Here is a 27674-nt window from a genome sequence, read left to right as displayed (position 1 = left end):
CATTAAATAGCGAGACTATGCGCCTAGAGGGCGCACTAAACAGGTAGGGAAAAAACGAGTAGTGCGTTGGGTATCTAGATACCTTGTGTATGCACGCCCCAAAACACGTTTCCGTCACTATTATAGTATTTGTGCAGTAGCAGTTTGAAACGAACGTGCCGAAAACTATGTGTGACGAACAACAGGAGCAAAGTATCAATCTCAAATTTCTCGATAAATTGAAAAAAACTCTAACTGAGTGCTATAAATTGTTGCAAGAGGCCTATGAAAACAATTCTCTATATCGTGCGCCTGTTTTTGAGTAGTGTAAGCGCTTTATCGAGAGCCGAGGGAGCACTGAAGATGATCAGCGCCCAGGTCATCCTGTGACCGTTTTAACTCCGGAAACAATGACCAAAATCTAACAAATTGTGCGTGCGGATCGTCGAATGATCCGGATGATTGCCGAAGCTATAAACTCCGATAAAGAAACGGCTAGAAAAATTTTACACGAGGAATTACATATGACAAAAGTCTGTGCGACGTTGGTGCCAAAAAATCTGACCAAAAGGTCTTGCGTCAACTGGTATGCTCATATTTCCTTGATAGGTTAGAAAAGTTAGAAAAAGATCTGCTTTGAAATGGATCCGATTTGAGTCGATGGAAGCGGTGAAGCAAAAAACGGCAGAGCTCCTAAAGGCGCTCACTAAAGAAGACTTCAAGCACTGCTTCGTAACCAGTCTCGTTATTTAATAGCTAGACCTCGTATATCTACACAACGGATGAAAGATCCCTCCAGTCTTAGCTAATCTATTCTAATACTACTCATAAAGACAATCGATTTAGATTTGCACGCGAATATCACATGTGGTATTGAATTTTTTGGTGCCAAAAAGTTTATAAATATTAATGCCACAATTTGCGAAAAAATTCACGTTACCTTAGGCATCTACTAGCCAGTAAGTTTTTCTACAGTCGCTTTGAGGTATCAGTGAGGTGCTTTGAGGTATCAGTGAGGTGCTTTGAGGCGCTATAGGCTATCTATAGCCCCGTGCAGTCCTATTTAGATTGAAAAATTTTCGCGTGATTTCCGGCCGATAGTGAAATCCAAGAGATTTAAGCGGAAATATCACTTGTCATATCAAATAAAATTTAGATGTTTCCCAAATATTCTTTTAAGGATATAGACGGAAGCTGTTTTATATTTTCTTTGTTCAACCGCTATTAGAATTGAAGGTTTTTCGATGATTGGCATACTCACCGATAAGTATAGAAGAATTAGGGTGTATCAACTGAAACAATTTCATAAAATAAATATATATGGGAATTTTGGAAATTTGAAAAGGGAAACAGAAATCCGTAGTTATTACTCAATAGTTCTTAGTTAGGTTAGGTTAGGTTCACTCCTTACTTTGCATTTTGGTCTTCACATAATAGTGATGGATACATCTGAGTTTTATCTATTTTGCTTAGAAGACTGAAAATATATTTACGAGATTACTTATATACATCTGTTAGTATTCGTGGTTATCGTCAAGAGGAAAATATTTTCATCTTGGTTCGGCATTGTAGAGCATGATAAAAATATTCCATTATCTTCATCTATTTGAATGAAGATAACTCTTGCTAAAAGTGAACTCTTTCGAATGCTAGTATTTAATGAGTGCTAGTTGTTCTACACGATCCGTTCCGAATTCGGACTTTTAAAGTGATCTCTACATGAACGGAATGCCATGACAAATATATTTTGATAAAAATTGATTACGATGATAAACATAAAGTAATGTTGTGAATGAACGTGAATAAAAATCAAAGAAATCAATATTACTACTACCCACCTGTATGTGCAGTGTTTCCTGGCCATAAGTTCAAAGCAACTCTGTTTCCATAAGGAAGATGTATTTTGAAGCTACATTGCAGCTGTTCTTTAGGTTGAAGCTCGAAAGAACCATTTCGGGCGAAGAAAGTAACATTATAGCAGTAATCGACTAAGCGGTATAAAATAGAAAAAATTGGTTTCCCTTTCAAATGCATAGTTGGTCTTGTGTGTGAAAATTGAGTTGACGATAAAACTGAAGAAGCTGGAAAGTATACATGCCGATCAACTTCGGACAGTTCTTCTAGTTTTCCGCAGAGAATAGTTTGTTTATCATTTCTCGGATGCACTGAAAAAGTTTCAATCATTATAGTTCTAATTTATAATGATTTTAAACGTTTTTTCAAGATACGATTTTTGTATTGAGAATAAAAAAAACTAAATCGCAAGTTAAGTTTAATGGATTGCTTCTTCAATCGTGATTTAGTTTTCGATACGGTTGGTGGCGAGCTCAATAAACTAAGTCTCAATAAGCGGATCACGTCGTATCTCCCATACGCCTTGTCTTATTGCGATGAAACGCTTGGTAAATTATTTATAGCAAGTATTTTCTCATCATTTTTATCAGAATTTCCATCCAATTCTAGAGAATAGACCAAAATTTATTGAACCAAAAGAAGCAGAAATGTGTTACTCAATCATCATAATGAGTGAGATGTTGTAAGCAGTAATCTGATATTTATATATAGGTCTCATACTATGAAAATTGATGCGCGTCGTAGGTCATTTGAAGAAAAATGCAATACTTTGAACGTAGTGATACTGGGTCTCCAGAAAAAGTAAATTGAAAATTTTTTTTATTAGTAATACGTATCGGTGGAAAAAATTTCTATAATTTCCTCATATTGTACACAAAAATTTTGCAGAGATGTCGAAAAATGTGTTTTGGTTTTTAATGGTACACAAAAAATTGATGTTACTGTTACTTATATAGTAGTAAAGAGTAGATGACGTGACAAAAATTTTTTCTTACGACCCGTCGTTTCTGAGTTATATATGTTAATATATGTTATATATGTTAATATATGTCTATGTAGTGTGTTTGACGGAATAAATAATTCTACACTACTATCTGAAGGCCAGGGGAGGCTGTATCCGTAGCTTTTACAGGGACAACCTGTACAATCTAAAGATAGCGAATTTCAATATTGAAAAATTTTTGTGACCAGCCAGCGATTAAGAAACCTTCTCCGATATTTTTGCACGTTTCCTTTACAGCTTCCTTCCTCCCCTAATTAAACCTCCAAAATAGGTCAATCCCCTTTTTTGAGGCCCCATAACTTCTCAGAAATGCAGCTTGGTATAAAAGTGAATTGCCCACAGTTGTCATATTTTGGGCTTACCTATACGTTTCTGCTGTGTCGGTTGTTATGCGGACCACTCTGTATATTGCCTTATATTAAGCTCAAATTTCACCATAAGCTTCAAGACAGTATAAAAATGATAATCAAAAAAGAAAGTAATTCAATGATCTAGAAATGAGACGGTCTTTACTTCATGTTTTAGTTTATGTGAAGTTATATACAGTAAGACCTCTCTCTAATCTCAACTGGGGATTCCCCGAAATTTTGCGCAGCGCTAGCATTCCAAATATGTACATATAATATCCGAAACACTGTAATTGTTTTTCTTGTTTGGTTGAGGTACTGTACGGACATATTTTTACCATTTGAAACATTTGGTGACATTATAGTAAGTATAAATTCAATGAAAACAATGAAAGAACGCAACCAGAAAAACATTTCACTGAAAACTAGAATGTAATGGATTAGAAGATTAGAATCTGGTGAATGTCAGTCTCAGTAAGGACAGTTCTTGAGAATAACTAAAAATTATGTCATCGCCAACTACAGCTTCGTCAAGCATCGCAACTATAATTACCCGTTCTAGAAAGAACATTATGGAAGAATTGGAAAAACTACTGTTTATATGGATTGACGACGAAATTAAACGCAATATACCAATAATCCCATCTATCATAATGCAAAAAACTAAAAGAATTTTTGATTACATTCATACTGAAGCAAATCACATAAGTAAAACCTTCGTTGGGAGTCGAAGATGATTTGATAGATTTAAACGTCTAAATAATAGTTACAAAATAAAGATTATAGGAGAAGCAACAAGTGGCGATACGAAAGCGATGGCTGATTCCCCAGTGACCTTAAAAACAATTCAACAAGGAAACTATCCTCCAACATTGATCTGTTGATGAAATTGATGAAATAAGGCCCGTTTTGCAAAAAATTCCATAACGAACAATTCTATCCCGTGAAAAAACACGAACACTAGTTGCAAAGGATCGCTCAATACTTCTACTAGGTGGTAACTCAAGCTGAGATTTCCAAATTAAAACCACTACTAGTTCACCATTCCAAAAATCCATGACAAGACACTTTACGCATGAGTTAGGAACATTATTTTTTTTACGACCGTATATATAAAAAAGTATACCAACCCATTTTTTCAAAATTATTTTATTCCAACAAACATAATAATATACAAAATTTATACAAAACTACAAAAATATAACTAAAAACTACTAATTATTATAAATATTAATATTGAAAACACAATTTGTTGCATTCTGTAGACTAGTAAGAATTGCCGGCCCAGTGGAGTTATTTCAACTGGAAGGTAGATGACGTTGGTGAGGATGGCATCGGTTGCAGGTCGCATAAAGATGACGATGACGGTGACGGCAACGGTTTTAAGTCATTTGTAGTACAGAGAATTTAATTTGATATTTTTTTCTTCTGATTTCTGATTTTTCCCGGATTAATTTACTTAACATTTCTGCCTGTTTGTTAAAGGTTATTACGAAATTAAAAAGCTTGAACAAAGAGCACTACTATTAATTGATAATGCTTCAAGCCACCCAACAAATTTGTCAGATTTAACAAACAACACGCATTCAAATTAAAGTGGTTTTCTTGTCGTCTAACACAACTGCCTCGATTCAATGAATAGACAAAGGCGTTAAATCCAATTTTAAAATTATTACTTGCAGCGAACATTCAAGCAGATATTTAAAAAAACAGACGGAGAAAAGAAGCAATATATGAGAGAATTTTATTGGAAACATAAACCTTTCTTGGAATGAGTTAACAGAAAGATATTTGAAAGTAGCATGGAAAAAAACTTGACAAGATGTGAGTAAGAACGAAAACATTGGATACTCTGTTTATATGAATTATATAATGGAAGAAATATTGGAATTAGCAAAAAAACCCATTTTAGATGAGATAAATGTGGAAGACGTCAAAGATGAAGAAACAGCAGCTACTGAAATTCTGGGCAAATTTATTGCAAATGATCTAAAATTTGTCAGGAGTTTAAAAGCAAGATAGCGTGTTTTAGATGCTTTATCCACTTATGAATAAGAATCAAAGAGAACGTCAAAGTAAAACGAAAACTACATTAGATTTGTAAGAAATAAATGTTTCATTTTTATTAAGAAAACATAACTTCTAAATTTAATACCCAACCAATTCTCTATCCGACTTCTCCTAGGTGACCCTATTATTTACATTACTTTGATAGAACCTATTCTGTAGCGGGGTCATAATGTATCCATAAATTGATACCTATTGGTTAGTACAACGCCGATCTTTATGAAAAGCTACAAAATTATTCTATTAAAATATTGTACCCGATATTGTGTAATCGAAGAACGCAAAGAAAATGCAGATGAAGCATAATTAATGAGCTCAAAATCTTACTTGTCGTGTCGTTAAGAGCTCGCTCACTATTGTTCAGACCTGAGAAATGGATATATCCTCTTGTACAAGGCACGTTGAGTCGGGTTAACTCTACAATGATACCATATCCGTGACTATTCTGCGAAGGAAACCATACTTGACAGTCGGTAGACATATGTGGAAGATCGTGATTCGATAGCTCAGCTTCGTTTTTTGTGAGTTGCAATTGACACTCTGTAAATTATAGGTATACAATTAAGGTATGAAAATAGTACTCGTATCATTAAATAGAAAATAGTCGGTTTCAATGTGGGTGGGAAAAAATGTATGAGAACTAACATTCCAATCATAAAATGATGAATTATACTTAGATGAATAAGTGGAATACATCCAATGAAAATATCAATTTTTTTTGGTGTTTCAAATAAAAAGAATTAATGATGGATGTCTCCGTTCAGCTCGCTTTTTATGATAAAACACCATCTCGAGTGTTTTTCGTTTTCCGAATTCAATCCTGGTCGCACTTGAATGATGAAGGTGGTTCAAAATTGGTTTTTGTGCCAGAAAACATCGACGCAAGACCATCATGTGACATACCGTGAGATTGAGGTATACTTGGGCAATAGTTCCATTTACATACTATCAATATTGTATAAAAATTTGGCAGTCAAAAAGATTTGTTCGCGATAGATACCGCATATTTTGAAAATAACCCAAAAAATGGTCGCGCACGATGTAAATGGTTGCTTGTTTTTTTCAAGATGACTGAAAATGTCACCACGACAATGCGAGCTCTCACACATCAGTTTAAACGAAGACGTTTTTGAATAGTCTAAACATCGAATTGATGGGTCATTCGGCGTACAGTCCTTGTTTGGCATCCAATAATTACTTCTTATTGCCGCAGATTGAAAATAAATTTCGAGGTTAACGTTTTTCTGTACCTGAAGAAGCGGTTGATGAGTCAAATCACATGTTTTGGACGAACCTCACTCGGTTCGACAATTGGTTTAAACGCATGTAAAAGTGTAGTGATTATTTTGAAAAATAATAAAGCCATATCCAATTATACATATTTGTTTGAGTCTATATCAAAATTCAAGTAGAAACCCTCGTATTACAGCAAAAGAAATTTGAAATGAGACATCCCAAAACACTCTCCTAAAGTGGGAAAATTTTTATTAGAATTCGTATTTCAGTATCCACTGTATACTACATCAATATTCAGATTCTTCTATATCTAATAATAAAAAATAACACGCCTTCTCTCTGGTTTACGATGAAACTTATATTAGTTTTAACATCTGGGAACGAAATCTATTATGATTAGTCTTAGTTCTATAATAATATATAGCAGTTTTAGGATGTACTGAAATTTCCTGTTACTTGGCTATATTATATTTCCTTTTATACTAGAATATTTCTTATTATGGATGTATACACTATAGAAAATCATAGATATGGTATCAAACAAATCACATCATCCAATAATAACAGTATTGCTTTTATAGATGACCAATCCAGTTAATAATTGTCAGGTAACCTATCGATTTTCATATAAATATGTGATTATTTTTCTTGTCTAGATGAAATCACCATGAAATATTACCAAATCCATTTGAAAGCTTCGGAATTGATTGGTAATATAATCGTGGGTAGATGGAAAGTCAACAAACGATGATTACTTTGTCAAACAAAAACTCGTCTGGCAATTATGTAACACTTATTAAGTTGTGAGAGTGAAATTAATAATAAATATTTATGAATTAGAGTACCTCACAGTCATGAAAAATATTCGAAAACGTTACAAAATATTCCTAATTTTTCCGTCAAACTCTTATGAACTGATATCTGAATTCACTCGTGAGAAAAAAAAATCGACTGAAGTCGCACGCTCACGATCAAACGACTTTAGCAAAAATTCTATAGTCTCCATTCTTTTCCTGATTTCAGCATCTAGAAGTTTATAATTAGTGGTCTATGTTGTTATTGTGAAATTTTTTGTTAAAGAAAAATATCGCACGAAAAAGAATCTTGAACAATGGAGAAAGGTTATAATTAACAATAAAGAAAATACAAACTTGAATTAGTCAAAATAATAACTTATTCAAAATTAAACTATCAATATTTAGTCAGCCAATTTCGATATCCTGTAAATATTGGCGTACGGAACCTGCAGTATGTGGACGGGCATTGTCCTGCATTAGAATGAAGCTTATCCCAATGAAACCAGCATTGGTATCCACTAAAATTTCTTCTTTGTTTCGGTTCGTCGTAAATGCCTCGCTCAACCGCCAGTTGCAATAGAAACCAACTCGATTTTTACTTCCATTGAAATGCCCGCTCAAACCATTTAGGAGCCTTCTTTAAAAGCCTTCTTTGTTTTTATGCATTACTATACCAATCGTAGCTCTTCTATAGACTCGTCCTCTTACATCGCTACCATGCAGGCACACTCTGTTTACGTCTGAGAAAATTCGGGGCCAGTATTTGGCCATTTTAGTTCAAGTTTAGCAGCCTTGAATTTTTTTCTAACTGTTCAACCACTCACAGCCAATATAAGCGTTTCTTTGAGCTCTTCTTCGGCTTGAAAACCAGCCAGAGCCCGAATTTTCAGCTGATAATGATTTAGTCATCTCTCTCGGATGTGCACTTATTTTCCGGAACCGCATCTTCGATAAAAGTTACCAGTCTCTTGCTAACGACGGTAATCAATAAAAACAGCAGACTGACTCATGTTCAGCGCACTATCCATTTCTCGCAGACTCTGGTCTTGTCGCAACAGGGTGACCTCTAGAGCAGCTCTATCAGTAGTTGTGTCCGTTATCAGGTAGAATTATTATTTGTTGTGTATCGGTTGAAGTTGATATTTGATGATTAATTGATAGTGGTGAATCAGGTTATAACCTCTTATGAGGGTCAGTTACTCCTAACAAGCATAAAAAAAGTATCTATCCAACATAACATATTGTTATACTGTATGAGCAAGAAACATTACAATACGGATACGTGAATTTCTTGAGAGTAAGAAAGATAGACCTCATAGGTGAACTACATAGGGGGTCTTACAAAATCTAGATGCAAGCATCTGTGTGTTTCTGACTGGAACTAGTAGTAATGATAAGAAATGACATCAAGTCTTTAATTTCGATATCACTATTTTGAGCGAATCAAATAAATATCAAATAAAAATCAAAATCAAATAAAAATCGGACGACCCGAAATAGGAATCGAATTCAGATCTATTGTTCACGCGCTGGGAGATTACCAGTTAAGCTATCCTACAGACATGTATCGCATTTATATTTCAGTCACCTACATAAGAGACCCACCGAGAAACACTATCGTCTATCTTACCGTAGATAGCCATTTCGAGCTTATTAACAAAATGGGAATAGAAGGAAATAATAGATTGGGAAGTCATATTCATTGAATAAATCTCAAGATTAGATATTTTTACGATTCAGTTGCATTATTGATGAAAGTGTAATTTTTTTCAAACTATAATTTACTATGAAAATATTTTAAATCTGCCATGCCAACTTTGGTCCACATAACTAGTCATCAAACATAACACAGTTGTAAATGGATCAAGTCTTGTGCAATGCAATTTCAACTATTAAATAGGATCTGTGTTAAACCCACGTCTAAGTAGCAGCACATATAGAACACATAATCAACGACGTTTTCCAGGAGACTATTTTGAACATTCGATCAATTCTTCAAGAAAACCCAGTCAAAGTTTTGTTAATCCCAGATCCATCCAATTGATGTATCCCTCCACTTTTTTACTATGAATTTTACTACTAATTGGATGTTTGTTTTTATACAAAATTATTTCGTCTTTTTTACCATGATACGAGGTATGTTATTAAGTAACGAGACTGGTGGTTATGTAGATTTATTCATTATCATCCTTATTCTATACCCCTCCTCTATCGCTACAACGCTCCATGCGAATCTTTCATTGATCGAAATAGTGCAGGAAGTGTTTTTCTCTCAGTGCCTTCAGAGCCCCTGCCTCAAAGCTTGTTCCTTTTAATGTAGATTCGAGGTATGGTGAATAATGTAGGTGATCTAATACTGGAATGTTATACTTGGCTAGACCTCTTGAGGCACACTGCGGAAAAAGGCACGAGTTATGTACACCCATTTCGCGTGGTAAAATTTTAATGTAAATATGCCGCAAACATTTTTCGTCACTTCCTAGAAATTCGGTAATCGCAAGATTATTTAACCGACGGTCAGATTGAAGATTATCGATTTTCATCCGTTTTTTACATGAAAAGATGACCTGAACGTGAATCATTTTCCCGACTATCTTAAAAACTCAATAACACGTGGACGCGACAAAAACTCATTGCCATACATTTGTTTCAATAAATTATGATTTCCAGTTGCATTGTTGGTAAGTTTTTGCAAGAATTACCCCACTCGCATTCCAAAAAACCAATGCCATGACCTTGCACGATCTTTATCTTCTTTGAAGTCGGTTCTCCATTGTTTTGATTGTTCTTTTGTTCCGGGTGTGAAGTAATGGCCCCCCATTCCCATCCATGGTTATGGAACGGCGCTGAAATTTGGCTTTATATCTTTGAAACATTGCCAAACACTCGAGGGAAACAACTGCACGACTCTGTTTTGTTTCATTATGTGCAAACGCGGCATCCATCATATTTTCTTCCTAGCAGTAATCGATAATTATTAACAAAAGTGAGCTAATCTTGTACGGAACTCTAATTTATTATAACTTTTTAGAATTTTACATTTACATTTCTGTGGATAAAATTTTTCCAACACTGATATCGATTCTCTAAACTAAATAATTTATGGTGGAATCAGATTACATTTATATAGAATAATACTATAAATTTGATGGCTAAAGGCTAACATGGCTACCGAAACAAGTCTAATATAATGTTGGTGAGGTTAATCTATTCATTTTAAGCATAAAATTATTCTTTTTAATAGTTTAGAGGAAACTTGTGAGGGATGTGAATTTATAATTGATATTAATTACTTTTCTTTGTCATCCATCAAAGAGACGCCAGTAATATTAATGTTACAGAAGTTTAGGGTTGTATTGATCTACTGAAATCAGCTTGTAAGCAAACTTTCAGCATACCAGACTCGTCTATATTAGTGTTAAATGAACTTTATTGTTGATAGTACGTAATGACAAATTTATAGAGTATTTGATGGAAACGATAAGAATCAAGAATAAGAGATTTTTAGGTTTCGATAAATAGTCCAAAACCAAAACAAATTATAATTTTAGTTATGTTAAAGTGATCAAAAGAAATGATAGATAGAAACTATATATAAACAGCTATTCAAGATAGAGCATGTAAAAGAAGTTGATTCGGAAGTAGATGAAATAACTACAAATTCAATATATTTTTAAAATGGGAAGTATTGAAAGTTCTCAATAAAGGTCTTCATTATTGAACTGATTATAATGAAATTAAATCACACACAGACGGGATAAAACCAGTTGCCACTAATATTTTAAAATATTCTATCATCTATCAATATCAATTTTTCAATTGAAAGAAATCTACAACATTTAACAGCTTGGAGTCAAAAATTTTGCTCCAATTGATACCTTCACCTGCAGACAAAAAGGTGGTTGACCAACAAATCATTTACTAGGAATGAATATGGTGCCAATAACATAGGTCAACTTGAATTTCTACTTTGATAATAGAGTATGAAGAAACGATAGATGATAGATAATTTGAGCAAAAAATATATATATATAGTTTGCTTTTATATTCAGGAGAAAGGTTGACCAAAATTGTAGAAAATTCATAGTTTAAATTTTTGTTTATAAAAAAATTAAAACAAAGCAATTTATGTGGGTATGTTTTTTCTTCAGCTTTTTATATCATAACATATTACAAAATAGTGGAAAAAAATTTACCCTACTGCATTTTCTTTCACATTCATAAGAACTTCTTCTAAGAACGTTCTCTTTGTTCTTCTGAATGCTTCCCATGTTGTTTTTGAATTTATATAAATGAGCATGTACTTTGAAATACATTCTACAGTCCATAGTTCAAGAATCTTCCAACATGTCAATTCGATAATTTTCAACTTTTTGGGAAATCTAGCGGAAACTTTTTTAATTTTGGACCAACAATACTGCAGCTTTAGCTTTTGCTACTGACAACTTTGGAAATTAAATTATTAAAGCTTCAGATCTTCCATCTAGATTTTTTACGAATTGTTTTAACTTGATGTGTAATGACATTCTTTAATCAACATTATGTTCACATCCAATGTTTTGTTTCCCAATTCTAAATTAGTACACTATACATCGAAAATACAACTGCTATTCAAAAGTTATTTGATGTTATCTTCTACTGAACTAGTTTCTCTAATAATTATGGATCAAATAATGAATATCAAACTAACCTTGCCTGATGGGAATCACATAAATCAGTTTGGTCACGAAAGGATCTCTGTTGGGGGAATATTCCAACCTGAAAAAAATTTGAACGTGACAGTCAAATACGTTCTTTCTAATTAAGTATATTGAAGTAAATGATAATGGTCACTTACAATTAAATTATCTCTATCTAAATTTAAAATTATTAATAATTGTACTGTAGAGTGGATAATTGAAGAATTTTAGCTGTTACAAAAATTCCAATGTCCAAAACTTTTTATATTATGTTGTATTTCGCCATTCTTTTTCCTTTTTCTGATTTGAACGCATCAACGGCTTCTTCGGGTGTAGAAAAACGATGACCCCGCAATTTATTTTTGATCTGCGGGAATAAGAAGAAATCTTTAGACTCCAAACAAGAATACGGCGTAGTTCAAAAACGTTTTTGTTCAAACTGATGTGTGAGAGCATTGTCGTGGTAGAGAATGATTCGTCTTCTGCGATTGATTTCGATAATTTTTTGAGCACTTATGGCAAATAAATTCTGGTGTACCATTCAGAATTGATCAATCTACCTTGCTCTAATGGAACGGTGACATGTCCAGTTATGCCGAAAAAAACGTCTTATTTTTTATTATATTTTAATGTACTGTTGGACTAGTGGTAGTGCAAATGGTGTGTCGGTATGAATAAAATCAACGGTTCCAGCAAGTCAAACTTAAATGTATAACTTCAGTCATTATATACTAGTTACAAAATATCTTACAATTCATTCGTGAAACAGCTTAGCTTTTTCACCTCATTCCACATTATAGAGCTGCGTCATGTTCTTTTAGTCCCTGTTGTCAAGATAGAACTATCTTCCAATGAAACACACAATAGTAAGTGTAGTTAATTTATGATCTCTGAGTGTGCCGCTATTCATTGTTCGGGATAGATAGATATCCCGACATTATTTATTATTTGGGTTAGGATGACTCGTACGACTTTCTACATTTGTCCGTATGATACTTGCATATTTAATAGAGATGGAGATCGTATATATTAGATATTTGACCTTAGATCAATATCATAGATACTTTTATTACTTATTCACTTCGCATAAAATTACATCCTGAATCCAAATATAACTGCCGTTTTTTATCAACCACTGTTTCGAAGGAGACCCTCAGAGATATAGCTGCTGCCTCATCCCAAAAACCAACAGTACTTCTCCAACAGGTTTCCATTCCATTTCCTTGAAAATCTGTTCTCCATTTTAGCGATGTCTTGATGGAACCGTTCCTCGTGGTCATCTGAGACTACTCCTAAATTTTTAGCGATAATGTCCAGGTGCAAGTGAAGGAAGTGTACTTGAAATGACATGTTATATCCCATGGCCTTGCACTCTAACAGAAATTCCTGGACGTGAACGACATTATCGTCACTTTTGTAATCACCCAAAAAGTTCTTAAACTCGTTTTGGAATGCAAGCCAAGCACGTTTTTCTTTTTGATTCTGCTATTCAATAAATGTCGAATGGAAAAGTTATCTAATTTGAAGAACCACAAAACCTCTTTCTTGATTTAAACACGAAATTTACGAGTAGTTTTCAAAAATTCAAATGCGTCATATATCTTATCCATTGCTTTCACAAACTGCTTCATGAATTCAAGTTTGATATCCAAAATTGGCAAATAAATATTTTCCTTATGGTCCAAAGGATCTTGGGCGACATTTTTATGACCAGGGGTAAAATTTTCTCGTGAAGCCCAGTTCCGTACGTTGTAATGTTTATCTCCTGCTCGGCTGTCACAAAGGAAGCAGCAATATTTTGTGAATTCTGATTGCAGACCCGTGGCTAGAGCAGTAACTTTTAAGTTAACGCAAAATTTCCATTTATAATCATGATATCTAATTTTATCAAGCATTCAGCTGATATTTTCATGTCAACAGTGTATGCAACTGAAATTAGTAAGTCGTTCCCATTTGCCAACAAGACAACTTTCAATCTTGTCTTCAACGAATCTTAAAGAGTCTACATTTGTCTGGGTCACATGGCATCTTTAGTTGGGATTTAGGTAACTTCAAATTTACGACGAGACCAATAAGGTGAGATTGCCGAGAAATTCGATTAGCTCTCTTCATCATCGGTGTAAATATCATCAGATGCTCCAGGTTGTAACTTAAAGTCTTCCAAATCCATTTTTGTCTTTAGAGTATAAATTTGTGGGGGCACAAGGATTGGAAAAGACTAGTTTTGCGAAACAGGTCTTCGAGCTGAAGGAACATTGGGATACTGAATTGTATGCTTACTTTTGCTCAGAAACCCGACGGTGGAAATTATATAAAATTAACAATCTGTAAGATGACAGCAAAGTTCACGCCAAACCATAGACAAAGCAAATTGCATTGATTCACGGACATCTGTGATCAATTCGGTTAAACTACTGTAACAAGTCGTACAGCAAACTGATGGAGCCTAAGTTTTGTCCTGGTCGCCAACTTGTCAATGAGAGTAAAATTTATAAGCTGTTTTAAGAAGAGGAGAGCTGCGAATTTAAAGTAAATTTCCCGCAATTATAGCAGAAGCCATCGGGAATACCCGATATTAACCACAAATCTCACTTATGCACTTGGAAAAAATCCAGAGTAGAAGTATTTTCATTGTTTTACACAAATAAACAATTCATAAATACAGAATTCACGCTTAAAACGTCGACAAGTCTATAGATGTACTAATCTAAGCAACGTACTATTATATCGAGGAGAGCGATTCAAGTTTGAGCTTGTCGTAAATTCCTCTGCGAACCTTTGCGCGTGTGGTATTGAGAGCGCCAGCGTAGTGAAGTGAAAACTGAGGTCATATTTCTATTCAAGAGGTCATTTTACATAGGAGTCGTCAAGAATGGTGTGAAAGTCAATTTTCATGTAGACCAGGTACCCTTTCAACTTGTCGCAGAGAGTTTGCTACTAGATGCATATTTTCATTGGTTTAACAAGATCACCCTTTTCTAATCCATGTTTCAGTCAATATCTTGCTTTATCTCACATTCTGGATGAGCAATATTTCATTTAAGTTTCAGCCTTTTTCTTTTTAGTCGATAATTCAGATATTACCACGTTTTTCTATTTTGCATGACTCACGTGCTGACCCGAAATCACATTTGATTGCAAGATTGATATACCTACACTTATATTGTTTATACTATTACTACCAGGTTATCGTCTTCAGAGAATAAAGATAAACGAAAACCTATTAACTTGATCTACCTGTTTATACCAAATTTTCCCACTAATAAATTTCTTTCCGAGAAAAACAATTCCAGCAGGAAAACCTCTTCGGCGGGAGATTTTACTTCCCTTATTCAACTAGCAAACAATAAAGTGTGGTAACGGGTTTTGGAATGAAATCTCAACTCGAAATGGCCTTTCATAAAGTTTACCTTTGAAACGGACTTTTTCAAATTACTTTACAGTTGTCATAAATCTCTTAAAAATGATTTGTTTTTCTTTTGCGAGATTCACGGGCGAGATTTGAGACGAGAGTCTTTGAATGTCTTGTCTAGCAAAAAAAATTTGTATCGTCTCGAGTTTCGATTCGGAAGCGGAAAAAAAGAGACTTTCGCAATCGAAAATATCGTGGGCAATAAATTTGAAATTTTCCCCTGGAATGTTTGAGTTCACATTCAGTCTCCGAATACGAGATCTTTGTTATCGAAACACGTATCAGAAAACGTAATTACAAGAATTAATGCAGCGGTAGCATAAACAGTGTGTTCAACATCCAATTTTTTTCTTTCTTAGCTGCCTTTATCTATTTTTAGATGTAAGCTTTCTCCATGTTCTCTATCTCAAGTTTATTTTTCTTATTTACCACCTTCTGTTTCACATATTAAATCATCTATCCATCTACGTTGTTATCCAACTCTTTGATACTTGTAGTTTCCATTTGAGTATCGGTATTATATTGTGTTCTGGTAATATACTCTGTTCACTTGCATTTAATGTCGATTTCCTTTCTCGTAACACCTTGAGTATTGCATATATCTTTCTATTCCACTTGTTACTTGCGCTACGCATGATCTTAGTCTATTTCGATCCTACAAAAGGCAACAGGTTGAATGCAGAAGTAATATATTTTCAACTTTAAATTCATAGAATCTTTAAATATATGTGCCTGCTTTTCAAAGGCGACCCACGTCAGCTTTATTTTTCTCGTTACTTCCACCTTTTGGTTTTCTTTCCCCGAGGAAATGATATGTCTCAAACATATATACATTTTCCAACTATATATTGCCTATTTTAATACCGATGCTGTCGTGGCTCTTTATTGTGGAGATGCTCTTCCAGCCGTGCTTTTTCGATACCTATGTAGATCTCTTCTATTTCGGACAGTTGACTAAACGCATTCATAATGAGGAGATATGGATAGCAAAAGGCAGAAGACAGATGAAGGAACCGTCTATTTTAATACTTTCTGTCTTTACATAAATTCTACTTATCCTATTATTTTTGAAATATTTTGACATATACTTACATAAATGTAACATTCGATTTGTTGTTCTCTTTCTTAGGATGAAATGTCCAATTCAAGTAAAGAATTTCGGACGTGAGCCCACTTTTTACTATATGAGGTCCGCAATCTTGATACGTTGAAAACTCTCCGAAGGGATCTCCATCAAATGATGAACTTATTATGAAGTCTATTGAACTTGTTATATATTTTTTCAAAATAACTGAAACAAAAAATAGGATTTAGTTATGTTGCATATACACTAAACCTTAAGTAAGTCCTAACACTTCAAGACACGAGATGTACGATGACTAAAATTTCATATGCAACTCTTCTAGAAAGTACTCGACCTGCATACTTTTTAGACGAGGTCAAAGATTTAAGAAGGTAGAATATCTTATACTTTAATTTGCAAAAGACTCTTTTTTGCCCAGAAGTTTTGAAATGGGTAAAACAAAGGAATGAATGGTTAAAACTCGTGCATTAATCGACTAGACTTTATAGTCTAGTAGTAACCGCACAATTACCACCTAATTAAAAATACCGAGAATTACCTAAAAACTACAACGTGAAAAAATATGCATCCACCAGAAGCTTTGGCGATAGAAAACGTTCAGGGCGGCCTCGAAAAACGACAACTGCTGAAGATAAATGTATCGTATCGATCTGTAAACATGATCGACGGCTCATGGGTCCAAAGATAGCAGCTGAGATCAATGAATCTTCGGATTTGCCTTTGAGTACTTCTACAGTGAAAATAAGATTGAGAGGAGCTGGTCTTTTTGGAACGGGTGATGGCGAAAAAAAGCCAAAATAAAATTAAGAGGTTGCAGCTAAAAAACATAATAAATGGGCGCAAGAAAAGTTTTATGGAGTGATGATTGAAGCTTTTTTTGAGGCCAGATGGAATACGATGGAACCTCGGTGTTGGTATGACGATGTTTTGGAGGAAAGGTGATTAGAGACCTGGTGAAAATTGGAGGAATTTCAAAGAAAGGCTTTAAAATAATATTAAATGCAAATGTAGCTATCGCCTGATCAGCAAAAAATTTATCTACCATCATGACAACGATTCCAAACGTTCCTCGGAACTGTGCAGAGTATTTAAAAGAATTGGATAGAATGAAAGTGATCATTTGGACAGATAAGTCAAAACGCAGTTTCCTACTGCTACTTTACATCTTTGGAATATCCTCAAAAACAAATAGAACTAAAAAGACGATGGGAATTTATCCAAATTGTTGAAGAGAATGGGTGTATGTATGTGTGCTTGGAATATAAATATAAAAATCGCTCGTATTGTGGCAAAAACTTTCAAACAGTGTAGTAGTATAAATAGAACGTGGTAGCGGCTCTCTTATCAGGTTTTTTATGAGGAATTATCCCATTGTCATCCCATTATGATAGAGAATAATGTCATCATAGATTTGTCACTTTAAAAGTTTGTCACTATCGTCATGCCGTGGATTTTTATCTTGCCACCATGTATTAAAAAATATAGCATGTGTGTAACCACTTTTTAATTGGAATTCAGCTGCAACAAATTGAATCCGAGTGTCTAGATCCCTTCTATGGAAAATTTACTATTTGTTAGAATGTACTTTGTATGAGGTTGGTTGAAATAAACACCGGAATTTTCAAATAAACGCCCAAATAATTGATTGTCATAAATGTGGCTATACTGAATGCAAGACTGGTCTTTGAATGATCGTAGATAATAGCCGGGACCGCGTATCTATGGTTTTTAGTGTACTTATAGCTGTATGAGAGAAGGATGTACCAGTGTCTGTTGCACAATGCATCCTTTTTTTGTTTTTTTGGTCCAATTTCTCGAAATTACTCGAGCGATTGGGGGTTGAGTGCATCTCTGAATGGTGTTGCACTTTCGAAAAATGCCAAGAAATGGTGGCAAACTTGCCACATGCTTGATGCCCCAGAACAAGTGTTACAGTCAGCGCTGTAGAAAAACTCAATCTGAATACTGTACGCGACAAGGCTAAAGAATTGAGCATCAGTTTAAGTAATATTGAGAAGATAATTGGTTCCCGCAAAATTTCAACCAACTGGGTGCAGAGACTTCTGAATTGTGAGCAGAAATTCACACACTGGGAAATTTGCACGCTGCTTCAGAGAAGGGGAAAAAAAGAAAGGACAAAATTCATTGCACCGAATATTCACCGCAGACGAGACTTGTATACACCAGAAGAGTAAACGCGCATCCATGAAGTAGAGGAAAATAGAAGAAGATGCGCCAGAATACGCTGTCAGCGGGGATGGTGTTGGGTACCGTCTTTTAGTAGATGATAGAAGTAATTGCGGTTGATTTTCTCACTGAATATCTGACTGTGACCGCACAGTATTTAAAGTAACTTCCTAAAAAACAAGGTGAAACCTGTGTACAGATCAAAACGACGCGATATTGCAATCCGTAATGTCTGCAAGACCGCATACTCGGCTTACGATTAAAACGTTGACCGAATTGGATGCGGAAACACTGTAATAGCCTCTTTATAGTCTCTAATTGTCACCTTACGACCATTATCTATTTGGTTCCTTGAAAGAAGTACTTGGTCGACTGCGATTCGCATCCGAAAGCTTGCGGAGACTAACTGGAAAAACTAACTTGATAATAAAATATTCCGCTTGTTATTTGAACCACCCTCATAAATTTTTAGAGAAATGGGATTGTGATACCATTATTGAATTAAACAAATTCAATAATAAATTAAATTTTTTATTTCAGGTTTTACCCCTAAGATTAATAGAATGCAGTCATGTGGTTCGTAGTGAACTATCAATATCAAGGAAGAATTGATTTCCATCGGTCACATCATATGTTCCGAACTATATCACACTTGGATATGGATCGAACTGATAATAGCGGTAGCTAGTTTGATAGATATGCTTCCATTTCCTCAATTTCCTCGGCTAATACATTTTAAATTACAGGCCGTGTTACCTGATTATCGACATATTGCCATCATCACGAGCCTCTAATACAAGATTTTTCAAACGTATAGAAAATAAATTTAAATTATATTGTTTTATAGGGTAAAAGGTCGACAAACCCACCTTGTACCACTTCAGCTGTGACGTCATTTTCTACCTCTGTTCTTTATCGATCTGGAAAGTGTACAAATTTAATGAACAGACGGGGGTGAGCTCAAGAAGTTATTACTTTAGCTTCTAATTTGTGAATTTATTTAGACAGACAGTATCTTCTGGATAAATATAAATTAAACCTTAGCAATATAATTAATTCTTTTCGTCTGTAACGACCTACAAAAAGCCAGAGAAATATTTGAGTTCATGAAAGAAAGTCACTATAACATTTGCATTATTTATGCAAAGAGAACTAGAAAAAATGATGACACAAAATTCCATATTTCAAAGTTTGAAATTTTTTTCACTATAGGTACATTTTGATATTAAGTAATGTTTACTCTATGGAAATCGACAAAAAAGTAGAAAATTCAGAGAAATGGATACGACTAAGGATTGTGTATATTATTTACACCGAGAACTACAATCAATAATTTTGTTTATCCATCTGTTATTTTCTGATCACATACCATATCTTGAACTGCTGAAGTTGAAAACATTCAAACATTTATAAACTTACAATAAATGCACAGAGAGAAGTAACAGAGTAATATTTTCCATACCAACCACATATTATCCTACAGGAAACCGACCAACTATAGGAATAGAGGTTGGAAAGTATTATGGCCAATGGCCAAAACCATAAGAGAAAGGCTGACTTTATGGTAACTAACGAAAAGCGTATCATACTAAAGGAAATCATTGACGTAGTCCGATATACCGACAATAATTTGAGAGCACCAAGAGTTGATAATATTCAAAACTTCTGGTATAAGAAATTCTTAAGCGTGCACAAGGAGTTAGCTAACTATTCATCCACCCCTTACACAACCCAGAAGACGTTTCAAATAGTTGGTTCCACTCATGTGGAACTCTTAGACACATGACTTCATTCAGTACAGACCTATCACCTGCTTCTCCACTCTATATGAGATAACCTTTGATACTGTATCTGGCTTGTGGAGATCTTGCAGATTTACAAAGTCCGCCAAAACTACCCTACTACAAATATGAAAGCATGGCAACAAACCTACATATGCTTATTGTTTTGTACGAAATACCTATGGAGGAATATATCAAGGAGACTTCTTCAGCCCGTTGTGGTTCTGCCTTGCTATTAATCCTATCCACCATGCTCGCTGATACGAAGTTCCTGTTATAACATCAAAGCTAACAGAAACTCCAACTGCGCCATCTCTCATCTTCTCTACATGGATAATATCAAGCTATAAGCGGCTAAAGAGCATCAAAGCAAAACCTTCCCGATATAACACATTGAGTCTTCACTAATACACAAAATGAGTATGGACCGTCTAAGTACAAGACTCTACATTTCGAAAAATGCATTCGCATGAAGGGAAATGTGATAGTACAAAACGAATATATTGTAGAGGCAATGGAAAATGAAGAAATCTACAAATATCTGGGATTCAAGCAACCTAGGCTATTGGACCACAAGCAGACAAAAGCTAGAATCCAGGATCAAAACTCAGTACAATCACATATGAAGTGCGAATTAATTGCAGGCAATCAACACCTATAGTGCTCCTGTTTTAACGTACTCTTTTGGAAATAGAACATAGCTAAAAGGTTAACATGATCAGTGATAAACAACAAGCACTACTCGAAGTTATTAACATAATTTTGTTACTCATTGTGGTTTTCTTCTGTATTTCGATATTATTTGTTTAGTTATTTTTATGTTTATTTTTTAGTTTTTCAAGTTTTTGTCTACAAATTGTAACAATTTTGTGACAATAAAGCATTTCTCTCTCTCCCTCTCTCTCTCATCCACTATCAGAAAATTAACCAGAAAAGAGAGTAGAAGACAGTTTTGTAGCAATGGTCACAAAAGACATTACACAGTAGACATAATCACGACTGCAACCAGCCGCATGTGGATAAAGAAACTTCAAATAGATGGCTTATTAGCAAAACCCTGTTTCCAAAGGCCAAGGGCTTCATGTTGGATATCCAAGATCTAGATATCAGCACTAACAACTATACTGAATACACTAACTCTCACAATTACACTGTGTGAGTTCGTCTTCAGATACTGAAGATAAACTGTTTTCCTTAAATATCTGAAGACGACATCTTGGTTATCGAAACGCGATTCTGACAGTTTAATTGTGAGTCTTAGTGTAATAGAAATGTACATAGTGTTCTAGTGTTCAAGGTTCTCGAAAATTACAATTTTAGACTCTATTACAATAGGTCCATTATCACCAATAGACAGGTGACGAATAACAGACCTGACATTGTGGTGGTTGATGGAATAGTCAATTGATTTCTTCCCGTCGATGCAGCCATACTGAACACTCACAACACTCTCAACAAACACCAGAAGAGATTGGCCAATTACGCGGATCTCGCAAACGAGATTGAGCAAATGTGAAGACACAGTGAAAATTTGGAAAACATCCTAGTTATTATGTCACCAACCGATGTCATGCATAAGACCCTACACGATCGCAAAACTGAGATTATCAAATAACAACTTCGTCGACATACAGAAGAAAATACTTGACACATAAAGCGCAAGTTTCATACCTGAACTTAGCTTATACCTTTTGACACTTCGTGTCCAGGTTGGGTACCAGCTCAATGCTGAGTATTGCATAAGTCTTTGGCATTATAATATTAATAATAATCAGTGACGTTGAAATAATAGTAAAACTGTATATAATATTGAATTCTACTGAGATTATTTTTCAGCGAAAAATTGAATGATGAATGAAGTTCACTTCAAATTTTACTCAATGAATTTACCCTTAAAAAATTTATATTCAAGACTACTTGGTACGAACCATGTAACTAGCGTCATCTTTGAGAGTCTGCCAGTATTAGTTGTAGTAGTATTAAACAAACTCCAATCATTTTTCAGTATGACGGGGTCCCTTTTATGGAAACATCCTGTGAAACATTGATTTGTAATATGAATAAAAACCACAGAATTTAATTATTGTCTCAATAAATCATCTTTATGAAAAATGTTTTTTGTGGCAATAATAACTGTACAGTATCATAAGTAAAACTTTAAAGTGTTTAATGAGGAAACGTTTCCTATAATAAGTTATTTTGTTGTTCTTTCGTAAATGTTCGCCTTAAAGTGTCTTCCTATTAACGATATAATTGACAATGAAACCCACTACACTTGAAAATTGAGTCTAATCACGACAAAGTTTACTTTCTAGGACAATTTATTAAAATAAATGTTGTTTTGTTTTCTGCACAAAACTAATAGAAATTCGCTTCTTTTGGTATTTCGCACGAATCGATATTTAATCAAGTTATTTTTAGCTTTTTACTCGCTCCGTTGGGGTTAAAGTTGTGTAAACCGTAACGACATTAAATACAATATGATGCGAATATTATTTTTTGGTTCCACCACTGAATAATGTGTATGGAAATTCAAATAAGTTCGATTGAATTTTTCAATACTAAATAGGGGACAACGCAAAACGTTTCAATGTTAACACAAAACAATTTCAGTTCAAAACGTTTGTTTTGATTGTTATACTTTGAATTGAAATGGAAAGTGTAATGTACAAATATAAATTGAGTAGTCGAATAGAATAAATTTATTATTAGGCACAATGTATCGTGCGAATTCATAAAAGGTATAATTGCTGTAGTGAGTTATGACAACAATAAAATATTTGTTTTCCTGCTTTCCCTCTATATGTCCACGGATTTTATTATATACCAGTAAGAGTTCTCATGGAAAAATTTCATGTAAAATAACGCATCATCTTTACGGATGCGACTTAAACTTTTTGAAGTAGAGTCTATTGCAAATTTCCTCCCCACTTTAACTGTAAAAATAGATTAAAGAAGAAATTTTACACGAATTTTGACTTTGATAGTATGGAATATCGATTATTTACGAGTATCAATATTGTTTTTAAATTGAACACCCATAAAGGTATTTAAGGTATTACAATCTGGTCAACAATGACCAATGAGCAATTAAGTTCTACTTTGATTTAGTAGAGTTTGAAATCTTAAAATTAGGTATACTCCTCAGCGTTCCTCAGGTTCTGTAGAATAGATTGCACTAAACTTAACGGACACACATAAGCTTCACTTTTACACTAAAACACTGAACTTACTCGGAGGGCTTCTCTTAAGTATTCTTTCTAAATCAAGGAGCTGGTTAGCCCCAACATTGACATGATTATGGAGTCTTTCTTTGTGATTCTTGGCTAATTTCTTAATGGTCTAGTCAGCAGTGTCCATTTACAAGTCTTTATTTAGAATGTGGTTGTACCAATGGGCATCTACTATATTCCTGAGTTCTTTGTTTTGGAATTTTAAGATTGATTGATACGTTTAAGTATCTGCTTATGAAGCATAAGCTGATTATGTAGAGACAGAGTGGAGTTCCTTCCAATTAGCCAGTTCATTTTTCTTTATTTATTGATAATTTAAACAAAAAAATATATAAAGAGAATGGTTTATCATTATTTTAGAAAATTGACAGTTTTTTGAACCCTTTTTGGTTTATGAAAAAAATAAAATAAATTAATTTATGTTGGTATAATTTTTCATTCGCTTTTTATACCATATCAAATCACAAAAGTTCAAAAAATGGACCCTAATACATTTTCTTCCATACTTTGTTTCACTAAACTCCAGATGTAGTCCCTCAACATATTTTCGTTGTATTGGCCCTGTTAACCATGATATCTTAATGAAAACGTTCTTCTTTTTCTCCTGAATACGCCCATAGCTTTTGCCTGTGTCAGTTCATTTCGAGCCATGAAACAATGTGCATTATAAAATTAGATAGTATGTACTAAAATGTCTACCAAACGGCACAAACGTTTGTCCGTTGAGCTAGAAATGATAGTTGAAAGTGTTTACTTAAGCGAGGCAAAGAAAAACGCGTGAAGACAATGGTGTAACAAAGTACATTGATTTCTTTCCAGAAAGCTCATATCACGGCATTTTTTATAAAATGTATGGAATACAAAAAGTACCAGCATGTTGCTTTGACCGAGACTGTTCCAGAAAGATGAATTGGTACACTACAACTTTGTGGCATATTCTACATTGTTTGGGTTGTTTTTTTTAAAGAATAGAAAAAGTGTCATTCATAATAGACAAAGCGCTTGTACCAATAATATGTCTCGAAATAATTATTTCGGAAAACAGAACGATAATCTACCTAGATGAGCCTTGGTAAGACATCCAGTAAAAGATGAGTTAATGGTTCAAGAAAATGTTACACAAAAACTCCGTCTAATAAAGATAAAACAATAACTATTCTACATGCAGGTGAAGGATGAATACCAGAATGTATGTTTATGGTAGCCTAAAATATTACGGATTCTGTATTGTGATGTATAATTCTACCATAGTCGTCAAAAGAGTAATAATTTTTCAAAGGAATACGATTGTGACAAAGTTGTAAGAGAAGCAAGTCACGAAGTAATTCAGCTTCCACCATATTCTTGTATTTTTAATCCGATGGAGTTGATATGATATAAATTAAAATCTAATTTACGTGCTCACAATAATACACCTACTTTAAATGGAAATATAATCGAGTTGATGAACACGGAAGTTGAAAATGTAACCGCTGAAAACTGTAGAAACTGTATTCAACACGTGAAAGAAATTTATATAGATGTATTGTCACAAATATAAATATATTAGAACCCGTTAAAATCCTGTTAATTATTAAAATAGTAGCGATAGCGAACTAGATGTTATCTAGTAATAAATAAAATGTATTATATGTATTTATGTATTAAAATAATGTATATTATTTAGTTGATTTGAGTTTAAAATTCAACAGCGCCATCATTTTAAAATTTTAAATCCAACAATGATACAATATACCCTGTTTTGAAATCAAATAAATTCTATAAAACTCAAATTTCTCTTTAAACTATATATATATATATATATATATATATATATATATATATATATATATATATATATATATATATATATATATAGGAAGTGAAAGACCCTTATTTGATTGTAGAAAATACTATACATTTCAAGGTCTAATAAACTAACCATTAAAAAACCAGTAGCCTACTGTTAAAAATAATACGAATAGTCACCTTACCTTTGAATTACTTTTTTATGGAGATAAATATTGAAATATTGTTCAGGGTCCTACATGACGAGCTGAATTGATATGCATATGGGAAAGTACTGGGACTAGTTCTGAAAATTTGCCTGCATAGGTTTTCAGTTTTCTGAAACTTCCGATTATACTAGAATTAGACCCAAACTTCGTTATTTTAAACGGAATGCTATGGTTTTTATTACATTTTTGGAATCTACGCGACATTTCAATATAACTTTATATAAAACATAGTATGCCTAAGGTCAACCATTTTTTAATTATTTTACATTTTCGAAATTTTTGGACACATGCAGCCTTCCACTAAAAAAATTATACTTCCAAGTTTAAATGAGTCAGGTCTAATATTTTTGGGATTTGGACACATAACACCTACAGCTTTCAAAATCTGTGAAAATCTTGACAAAAATTTATATAGGATGTTCAGAAAATGGTACCGAACTTAGCTATCTAGAAACTTCGAAATCTTAATTTTACAAATGGCAACTCCCATTTTCTCTTTACCATTGGATAGTCTGCTTTAAATTAAGTGGACCTCGTCAGTAATTTCATATATCTCAAATTAACGGTTTTTATAGAAACTTCAAAAAACTGAAATTTTCATGGTTTTTAATTGTCACCTGCCGATGTGCGAACAACGAATAACAAAAGTTAACGAATCAAAAATTAAAATACTTTAGTCAATTGAAAAATATCTAAAATCACTACACTAAGAGAAGAAGAACAAAACTAAAGTAATTGTTCGAAATGGTTGCCCCCAACTTCCAAACATTTATAGACCCTTCTTAGAAACTCGTGCTGAGTTGCGTTTCGAATTTCTTGCAGTGAAAGAGTTCAAAATGCATTCCGAACTCTTTTGTAGTTATCGACGGAGCATACACGATATCTTTTATACCACACCAAAGAAAAAAAATCTATATATAGACAATTAAAAACCATGAAGATTTCAGTTTTTTCAAGTTTCAACCGTTAATTTGAGATATATGAATTTTTACACGTTTAATGTCTAATAAAATTTCATATCAATTAGTTGTGACCTATCTATGAGATATTCTGTTACTTTAACTTACCTTGATAAGTGATATCAGGAACCAATACATTAGTTTCAAAAAGTTCATGAGACAATGTCAGGTTAACCAATTGTTCTCCCTGTTCTTTCACTATACCTTCTAAACGACATTCGTTACTCAAACTATCCAATTCATTAACCGCGTTGTCAAAAATTGGAGGACCTGGCGAACGACCTGGTGCCGGATCACCGTTTTGACTATGACCCGCGGGATTCAAAGAGAAATTAAAAACGATATCCAAAAAACAAACCCCGAAGAATATTATTATTATAGAGTTATTCATTATCACAGTTTTTTGAAACTATTGGATTATTTAAGCATTTTTATTGCATTTCACATATAAATTCAATAAAATAAAAAGTAAATAAGCGTTAGCACTATCTACAATCACTTCTGGAGACGCACCAATCGACCAAAGCATGTTCGTCGAATTGGACACCATAAAGGGAACGGGGTGAAGCGATGAGGACAATAAACGCACACGAACTGAGGGCTGAAATACTGAAAACCTGAAATCTAGCAGATATGCTGGAGCCGCATGTCTCGCGCGCGTAAAGGCTCCACAATCGATTTCTGCTATATGGAACGTAAAAATTGCAGAACAATGTAAAGTCACCTTGAATCAAAACATAACATTAGATGTTTTTGAAGTTTTATTGCACAAGTTTTCCCAAAGAAAATATACGTATAACTTGAAAAGTCATCAGCTCTGATTACAAATTTATTTTATTATATACATAGTAATCCGCACTGTAAACTTGACTTTAACTATATTTTTTTTCAATTATTCATCAGATCAAAAAAAAATATATGCTGTTTAAAAGACAATTTGATATGCTTTAATATCGATCTCCTACGTTTGACATAGTGAAATTAATTCAATTATCAAATTAACCTCTTTTATTATTAACATTCCTAGGGTCATTGACAATTTCAAACTTAACACTTGAT

At 33.8% G+C, this 27674-nt stretch overlaps 1 protein-coding gene across 1 annotated transcript in view; it reads right to left on the bottom strand.

Annotated features, from left to right (window-relative positions):
* LOC130445275 (uncharacterized) overlaps positions 1 to 27211 on the bottom strand; it is a 136750-nt gene extending 109539 nt beyond the window's left edge. Inside the window, exons 1-5 of the mRNA XM_056780837.1 lie at positions 26724 to 27211; positions 16467 to 16665; positions 11974 to 12041; positions 5578 to 5790; positions 1818 to 2144 (exon numbers count right to left, since the gene is read on the bottom strand). Of these exons, the coding sequence (XP_056636815.1) occupies positions 1818 to 2144; positions 5578 to 5790; positions 11974 to 12041; positions 16467 to 16665; positions 26724 to 27006 (1090 nt within the window). The 5' untranslated portion in view covers positions 27007 to 27211. The remainder of the gene's footprint in view (positions 1 to 1817; positions 2145 to 5577; positions 5791 to 11973; positions 12042 to 16466; positions 16666 to 26723) is intronic.
* Positions 27212 to 27674: the final 463 nt, after the last annotated feature.

Source organism: Diorhabda sublineata, chromosome 6, assembly GCF_026230105.1.
Source record: "Diorhabda sublineata isolate icDioSubl1.1 chromosome 6, icDioSubl1.1, whole genome shotgun sequence".
Taxonomy (NCBI): Eukaryota; Metazoa; Arthropoda; class Insecta; order Coleoptera; family Chrysomelidae; genus Diorhabda; species Diorhabda sublineata.
Note: the sequence above shows the minus strand (reverse complement) of the source record. Positions and strands in the feature narration are given on the sequence as shown.